The sequence below is a fragment of the Pomacea canaliculata genome, linkage group LG4 (assembly GCF_003073045.1).
Source record: "Pomacea canaliculata isolate SZHN2017 linkage group LG4, ASM307304v1, whole genome shotgun sequence".
In the NCBI taxonomy this organism is placed as follows: Eukaryota; Metazoa; Mollusca; class Gastropoda; order Architaenioglossa; family Ampullariidae; genus Pomacea; species Pomacea canaliculata.
In genome coordinates, this window is record NC_037593.1 from 6332140 (window position 1) to 6341392 (window position 9253).

Consider the following 9253-nt stretch of genomic DNA (forward strand, 5'->3'; position numbering starts at 1 on the left):
CCTATAAGGCAATGCATGTGTTAGGGCAAACAACACATGAACAAAACTTTTCTACATAATCCTTTTCCTATGGCCTGACTTAAACTTTTCTAATGCATCTCTACCTGTTCTGACTTCTTGCATTGTCACCCGTTTTTGTTAGTTTTGAACAAGTTCAACTTCTACATCTCTATTTTGTTAGTCTCTTATACTCTTCATTCATTTCAACATTTTGCAACTATTTTTCTGCTTACTCTCAGATCTCTGCTAGAATCTTTTATGCATATCTGGAATTGCTGTTCTTAATGAAATATCTTCTGCTTTCCTAGTCATCCATTCTCTTTTTTTCACCATTTATCACCTCTCCCTGTTCTTCTCTACATGCTTCTACACCTGTGTTTCACTGGATATCTCATTCTATCCTTTATTTTATCTTTGCAAACAGACACTTCTGTATCTTGGTTATAATAAATCACCTGCCACGTACAGCCGCTGATCACCCTGTTGCGACTTGACTCGGACTCTGATACACGTCCGTTGTCACTGACCTTTCGCCAAGGTTCTCTAACCCAATCGTCTTTTCTCCAGAGTCTTAGCCCTTTTGGCTCGGTCTCAAAGAAAAGTTGGTGGACTCTGGAGGAGGCTGAAGATGTTTTGCACTGCTACCTAGGTGCTCCGTCGACGCTGACATCAGCCAATGTCCATCCCCAGCAAAGAAATATTGCTGACATATTTCTTTGTCTAGTATGGGCTCTTGGCATTCTATGACTTTGTCTCTGATCTATATCTGTTGCATCCATCATCCTTTCATTCAACGGCATTTTCTGACAGCATGCATAATTTTTTTTTATTGGTCTAGAAAGTTCCATTGAAATACACTGGGCCAAACTGAAATAGATCTGGATGACCAAAGTGTGGCACACTGGTGTTATTAAACGCTTTGCTCCACTGGAATGGTGGCAGTGGGTCAAAGGTTGGTCCACTTATGGCTAGGAAGGTCAAAGTTTCAAAGGCCATGGAGAGGGATGTCAGCTGTAACAGGATACCAGACCTCAATTTAATAATTCAAACAAATTTCAAATTATAATGCTTATGAGCTACTGCAACATTGTAACAGATTAACTTTATTTTTAGGGACCAATGCATTTGATACATTTATTCTACTAATTTAGATTATGAGAAATGAGGTGCTGTCCTTTAGGGATCGGACTAAAATATGCTGATCAATACTTTTGTATACCATGTATTTCTTGAATTTTATGCCAATGCTATGTCTGACATTGATGATTGAAGCACAAAACTTGTGTTCTTAAAGATGTACATTTGATTCAGTTACTGCTAACAAATTTGAACTATAATCTATGGAACTTCCTCTGCAAATTGTTAAAAGTTTACATTAAGCTACAAGTAATATGTATCTTGAAGTCAGAGAGCCATGAAAACAGGCAAGATTCAGCCAATGTGGGAATGGCTGCAAGTATTTCATGAAGAATTATTTGCTTGATATTATAAGATTTTATTACAAGTAAAGGTACAAAAGTGGTCACAACTTTATGCCTAAAGAGACTTAAGGTCTATATATTGACTAAATCATATGATGAATCTAGAAGAAATTTAAAGCAGTACTTACATTAGATAGAATGCATATGATGTGGGTTTGAGTCTGATACATAATGAGGTATTAGAGTGAAAACAGAGTGAGTTGTTTGCAATGTGGTGTGTTTGTGATTATTGCTTTTACTGCATTACTGGTGTTTCCCTATCATTTTATCAAATTATAATTCTATTTACAATTAATTTTTAATAAAATATACACGTGTGCCTTGGAGAGATTTTTAATATCCTAGCAGGCAGATGCTGACCTACAAATCTTTTTTTTTACTCGATGCAAAGACTGTGGATTTTAGAGGATAAATGTTTCCTTTCTTCTTTTATAACGGAAAAGCTTGTCATAGGGTGTAGCTGACCTTCATATCGATTCCTCCACCAAGACCAAAACTGAGTTCTGGAAAGGGATATTGTCCATCTGGCAGATTGAGATCACTGCGGCTAGATATAGCATTTTCACCACTGTATGGGGGAGTACAGTTGCACCTGGATAGGGGGTCGTTCTTAAAATCATTGTACCTGAGATAATTAAGTGGTACATACATTAATACACATTATAGTTAGTTAGTCTCAGATGTAAACCATGCTTAAAGTTGTACATAGTCTCTTATTATGGAAAACAGCTAGTCTTCACTACATATGAATATGCCACTGCTTTTGTATATATGGTCATAGGATATGCTGTGCCAAGTCTTTTAGATCATATTATGAGAACATGCAAACATATAATTCATGGATTTAACTTAAGGCCACCTCAGCCAACAAAGAAGTCTTGCCTCATAATTTTAATCATGCTTTCAATATCAACTACTTGAGACTGATCTCGCCGAAAAATTTGTGCACGTGGACTCTGATCATAGCTGAAGAAATCACCATATTTTGCAACCATTTCTGGCACACCACTCATGTTAAAGATGTCTGGAAAATACCTGCAGATGACAAGGATCCACAAATAACTCCATAACTTCTTAGTTTTCACTCTCAGCAAAACTAGCATTTTTAAGTTTACTCTTGGATGTTTGACCTGGTATTTATAGAAATCATTTTTTTTTTCTGTCCTCTCTTTTATTAGATCACACTTTTTGATGTTATTATTATCATCATCATAATGTAGCAATGCAGGTGATACCCGTATTTAACCTTGAGACCACTGACATTGTGGTGGAAAGATTTTGTGGGGAAAGAGACTGATACTTCAATTACTTGTTGAATAATTATAACCAATCATTGTAATTGCTTACGGTAAATTGTAGCTTGCCCAGTAACCTTTACTTAGCAAGGTATCAGTTAGATCAGCATAGCGAATTTGGCCACTGCAACAGCAATAAATGAATGAAGGCTATACTTAAACTGTAAATTTTTCAAGCTGCAGTTCACTATGGTTTGATAATAAAGCTAACATATTATTTCCCTTAATTACAAAAATCAAATGAAAATATTTTCTCAATGTCTCTTAAAGCATCTTTAAAACATTTCACAGTGACATCAAAGTGTCAGAAATATGTAAACAAACTTACGGAATTTGTTCCAAAACTGTCACAAATCCTGGAAGAACTTCATGGAAATACTGATCATAGTTTTTCAAATCAACTATCATCCACTGGTTATTATACCTGCAATACAAAATGAAGTCTGACGTTAAGCAAGAGTGTTCCTGAAATCTGTAAGATAATGAAAATATACTTTTATACATATATATTACAAATAAAGGTACATGTTTACACACATAATAGGAACTTAATTAAAGACTGGATAAAAACTGAGCTGAAATTCTGACATTGAAATGCCTTCAAAATAATGAAAATGCTTTACGATGTCAAACACTAATGCAGAACTGGGGAACAGAAAATGACAATCCAAAGACTTGTAATGTTAAGACTAAGATGAATTAAAGTTCTACTTGCGTCCCGCTGTTGAACTGAGAGAAGATCTGACTCCAGTCATCACCATGATCTGCAAGTCGATTGGCCACCATAGAACGCACTGACTCCAAAACGCACTTGGGCTGAATTTTCTTATACAAATTCTTGTTAAATAAAGGGTTAGTAGTCTCCATGGTGACCTAGTTGGTGAAAGACACTTTTGTTAAAACTAGACTAAGATGTGCTTACTATTACAATATACTGTTATTATCTATACATTTTATGTGATAGTCCTTCATTAAAAATGGCTACTTCTTATGTACCAATAATTTATATTTCAGTTACCGAAACTTGTTGAGTAGTGTATATGCCTTGTGCACAGTATAAGATATATGAAATAAGCAGAAATACATTGTCTTAAAGGCTGTCAAGTTTCCAATCGCTAAGTTGAGCTCACAATACTGTATTCCATATATCTTGGGAAAATAACCCCCTTATTTTACTGAGATACAAGCCTAAAAACATAAACACAAAAAAGAAAGCAATTCTGTACATCATGATGATCTGTTCTTTTTGACACATTACTCCTATCTCTGCATTCCTTCCTGTTCACTGTGCATAGATGTTTGCCTTATCATGATGCTCATCTCTGTCATACAGTCTCATTACCTACTACCCCTTGTCTCTTGTAAAATGCACTGAGTTTGCCTCTATGTGGGAAAATACACTGCATAAATCCTGTTGTTATTATTACTTAACATGATCTTGTCCATGTATATGCCTAGTTAACATATTATGGTCCCAATTCTCTAACTGGCATCTTGATCTTTTTCTGTGCATGGGGGTATTTTTGAGCATGTTTTTCAAGAAAGGAGGTGAGTTTAGATTTTGCGATATAGTACCTTGTACTCTGCCCGGTCACATGAAAATCTGTTTTAAGTCATTCTCCCTTAATTTAGCAGGAAAATTTTACCTTTTCTCATCATTAAATTAACACCAACTTATTATATTACCATTGCAGAAGATAATACATAAAAGTCATCTATTGATGTTATGCTTCCAGGATATGACGAAAATGTCATTGTGTGTCCAAGCACAGGATCTGATCAAAGAATATAAAATAAATGAGAAATGCTGGAAAATCATCTCTAATTCTGTGTTCCTCTTTTTCTGGAACTTCTAATAACTTATTATTTATGTAAAATGAGGGGAATATACTAAATGAAGTACAATATTTCATCAAACTGCTGAGGCACTTTAGATTAAGATGATTCAAAATGACTAATTTGACTATGATGCAAGCTATCATGTGTCACCCTCTTAGTTAAACATCATCAGACTTAGATATTTAGAGAACACCCCAACTCATTAATAAAATTCTCATAGTTTGTAATATATGAAGCTAAACCATAATTTTTCTTTTGCTGCACTTTTGTATGTGCCTTGCTCCTGCTACTCCATACAGTGGAGATTCAAGAGATACAGACATTCAAGTATGAAATGCCCTTTAATTATTATTATTAACTTGCCTGTGGCTGCTACAGCTGTCTTACCAGATTCGATTGGGTTTTCATGAAGATAGGTGTCATATCGTTTTAGAATACGCAACATGGCTTTATATGACGTCCAAGTGTCATGTGCAATCAAGATGTCCTTAATCTCTTTGTTGCCTGGCAACAACTTGATAAGTGCAGAGCAATGACCATATTGTGGCCATTCAGCATCGCCACCATCATCAGACAGTGCTTTGGATATGTCATACACATCAGTTGAGATCTGCAGTAAACTTTGCCAATATTTGAACAAAAGTTTGTAAGCTCGAATGATATCTATATGAAGTTTTAAATACATGCAGAAATGACAACATGCACATGATCTCCAATAATTATTTAACAGTTAATGTACAACTCATTCTAAAATAAATATGCATAAAATAATTGCATGATTAGGATATAATTAAATATATCACTCAATTTAAACTCTGAACTTCTCCAACAAGATTTTAGCAAACATCATCTTTTTATTATGGATGCTTTTAGGTGTTCATATTTCTACTTTATGTTTTTATGTTTCATGGGGAGAAGTCTATAAAGAGCCTCTTCTTGCCAATTCAACAATTTAATGTGCAAAGCACAAGTGCATACCATGTGTCTTAGAAGAATGTGCCAAGTATGTATATGTACGGTAATATACTTACTATATCCCTAAGAAATCATCTACATCCATCGTTATTTGTGCTGGAGTGCCCTGATAGCCATCTTGAAGACCACGAATTTGTTCATAAAATAGCCGCACCTGTGAAATAGATCCAAAATTATAATTTAAACATGAATATATGAAGGAAAATGTACACACACTTTCCCCCATGATAGGAATCAGAACTGTATTTTATTACTATTTGTCTTGCATACACTAGTATTAAAAAGAAATTCATCTATAATTTTTAAATGGTATTCAGTTTGAAGTTAACTATGTTATTCAGCACTAGAAATGCTAGAAGACTGTCAAGTCTATTGCTATTTGTTTTCAAGGATTTAGAAGTGGATATAAATTGTTCTTGAATTTATTGTCTTGTCTGCATGATTGTTTTGTAAATGTTAATAATTTTTATTCACTTGTGATAAGCCCCTATTTGGTATTTCCTGACAAAGGAGCTTATAAACCCTTATTGCATGATAAGCCAGGGAAGCAAGGGGAAGGCAGTTTTCATTACTTTTATTGAAAAGTTCGCTTTCTCCTTTCTAAAAATGTATAGATTCCTTGGTGTAATGTTTACATAAAAGCAGCAATAATAAAGACAAACATCACCCACTGCCATCTTCACAGTTTTCAGTTATTAGCCAGTCTTTGTAATACTTATACTTTTATACACTGCTATGAGGGTTAAAGGGTTGAAAAGCTACCTTTTGAAATGAACCAATGGCCTAATCAATAAAATTTGTTTGTTTGTTTGTTCATACATGTGGATGATTATTTTAAGGTACACTTGAGTTTGCATGCATGCTCCTCCCCCATGGATCCACAAATAAACAGCCTGATATTTGCAGATAAAAATCCAGAAAATAATATGAAAAACAAACTGATAAAATATTTCAATATTCTACCTGATACCAATAGGAGTCATCAGGATTTGCATTAACATTGTCAGTAATCCAATCCAAGTTCTGCTTTAAGAACGTTTCCAGTTTTTGGCATGACGATGTGGTTCTATTCTGACAAAAGCTTCCAATAGTGTTCAGAAAATGAAGGGAAATGAGTTCACGAGTAAGAAAGCCTTCAGCCAAACCAGCAGCATATGCTTGGACTGAGCTGTTGAGTTGGTATGTATAGTCATTGACTGTTGTGATGCTCAGGTAGCTAAACCTGCAGAAAGAAACAAACAAAACTTGCATGACCTCAAAAAAGCATTTTGCACATAGATTTAAAATTTATCTGCTTTTGCTGGTCAGTAAAATTATGACAGATTTAAAAAACAACAACAAAACAAAACAAAAAAAAACAAACAAAACAACCCCCCCCCCTAAAAGTGAAGTGGGCAGCTGTTGATTCTGGAAGATTTGCAGACTTTAAATATATATGGGTATTTCAATCCTTAGCATTTCTTGATAGATCAGCCAGGAAAAAAAAGTTTCTGTTGCTCTGGGTCATTGCAATGTAAAGTAAGGAGCTTAAGCTGCTATTGTAAAGTTTATCAGTGGGAGAAAAAAAAAAGCTATATAGGTATGGGAGGCTGGTTGGGCATTTTCACTACAGCTTTTATCTGAAGTGAGAATTAGAAGTGAAGCTCTTGTTGTGTGCTATTGATGATGATGATGTAGTTTTATAACGCGCTAGTATCCGCATCACAAAGATGCGCTCTATTGGCACTATAAGCACTGAATCTCATGAGACTTAAATGGCAGAAGGCTTAGAGAAAGGCGGAATTCACTAAATGGATCTCCGCGATTACTCCCCACGACGACACAGGACACCTGTAATCCTACAGATGACAGTAAGATAATTAAAGTCTGTATATACATGTGCGATGGTGTTTTCGCGGCAAACTCTTCTACCCTGTGGCAGCTATATATGTTTGTAAGGCTAAGCTTGCCCACCCTTTGTGGGAATCGCAAATGAAGTGTGGTATGGTGACGTCGCTACTGCCCTAGAATGTAAGCTGCGACGTCACATCACACAGTTGGCTTCAACTTCCACTTTTTCAATGTAAAAGGTTGTGGCGTAGGAACCATAGGGGCAACGGGCAGCTGCCCCCTCAAAAAAGATACTAAAGGAACAAGAATGTGAATTATAACATTGTTCACTGTCAGCATGGAGTTAGTCCCCCGATCCCAAAGCCGAGCATCTTCCTATACGTCACTGAAAGGCCATCAACTACTGCCAGCAGCGACGACGTGCAACACTTACCCAGTGCGATTAATGGCGTTGTCAAAACGAGCGTGTGCCACTGTAAAGTCATCTGGTCTTTCTCGAAAACTAAAAACGCTGTTATTCCTGTCAAAGGAAACGTATATTTCGGTGACGCTGTCAGTGGCCCCAAAGGTAGCACCAACAGCAGATGGCAATGGCCACTGGATGACAGTGACGGTGATCCAGAACACTAACAGGCCATGCATCGCGCTGCTCATACTGGAAGCTGATTTTGCTACTGATCAGTTCCAGCTCCAGCAGACAGACGATCGATTCACTCTGGATCTGATGACTATCACACTCGATATCCTCCGGAGATTAAAAATAATAAAGTGCGATAACGATCATTACACGTATGCAAGATTCATTACAACCTGAAGACAAAGCACATGAGACTGAAGATGTCATCTGGGTCAACACTACTTGAGCTAGAGTAAAAATTTAAAAAAAAATGTCAAATCTCAGACCACTTCACCCAGCTGTGATAATCAAATTAGGTCGATCATGATTGTAGACTAAAAATGTCACTCGATCAGGTCGTATATAGCTATAGTCAGCTTGCACGGGATACATAAGTTGATAACACTAAAACATTTCTCTATCATAATTCTTAAACGCAACCATACGTCCAGTTTGGCAATGCCAGCTTAAATAAATTTAAACAGGCAGCGATCGAGATATATCAGCAGTCGGAAACAATAATTAAATTACCTCCGGCTATATATATATATCCCTGCACACGGAAATGAATACTTTTTTAGAGCAGGATTTAAAAGGCACGTACGTACGGTTATCAGCTGATCGTTATTTAAGAAATTAAAGGTATTTCGAAAGCACACATACAACCATCGTCGACATTTTTCGCGCATAAACGCACAGCACGCGCAATACAGATCTTACATAAAGTACGCACATGCACATACCATACAGTCTGCAAAATAGTAAACAACAAAAACAAGGAGGCGAGAGGTACGGTGCTCGATGCACATAAAGTAGGAACTTATAAGCAAAATCTGAACTGCAGCAGCCTCCATCCTCTGATCAACTCCCGTGCACGCACGACCGGGCAACCGCGTATAGCAACACAGCAGGAGAAATGGGAGACCTAACAATTGACTACAGTCTGCTCCTTGGCGAGAGCTTCTTGACTTGTAGTCGATGAATCCTCCACGCACTGCCTAACTCTACCGAGTCCTCCTCCTCCTCCTCGATCGTCACTCGCAACATCGCGGCTATAATTTCTGAGTGAAATCGTGTCAGGTTTCCATTTTAAAAAAAAAATCTGCTTAAATATGATTAAATTTTCAAGTATCCTCCATGAATGATTTTAGGCTACATGTCAAGGCGACTTTTTTCTTCAAGGATAGCGGCGTACGGGTATAGTTGCGGCCTTGCGG

At 36.6% G+C, this 9253-nt stretch overlaps 1 protein-coding gene across 1 annotated transcript; it reads right to left on the reverse strand.

The window, feature by feature from the left end:
- Positions 1-814: 814 nt before the first annotated feature.
- Positions 815-9030, reverse strand: LOC112561189 (putative phospholipase B-like 2). Its single transcript, XM_025233504.1, has 12 exons — positions 8780-9030; positions 7854-8230; positions 6554-6812; positions 5647-5744; positions 5003-5235; positions 4463-4551; positions 3492-3649; positions 3105-3200; positions 2829-2900; positions 2364-2516; positions 1947-2106; positions 815-1011 (listed from the first exon to the last, which is right to left on the reverse strand). Exons 2-12 carry the CDS (start codon positions 8072-8074, stop codon positions 835-837), a joined length of 1716 nt encoding a protein of 571 aa, XP_025089289.1. The 5' UTR covers positions 8075-8230; positions 8780-9030; the 3' UTR covers positions 815-834.
- Positions 9031-9253: the final 223 nt, after the last annotated feature.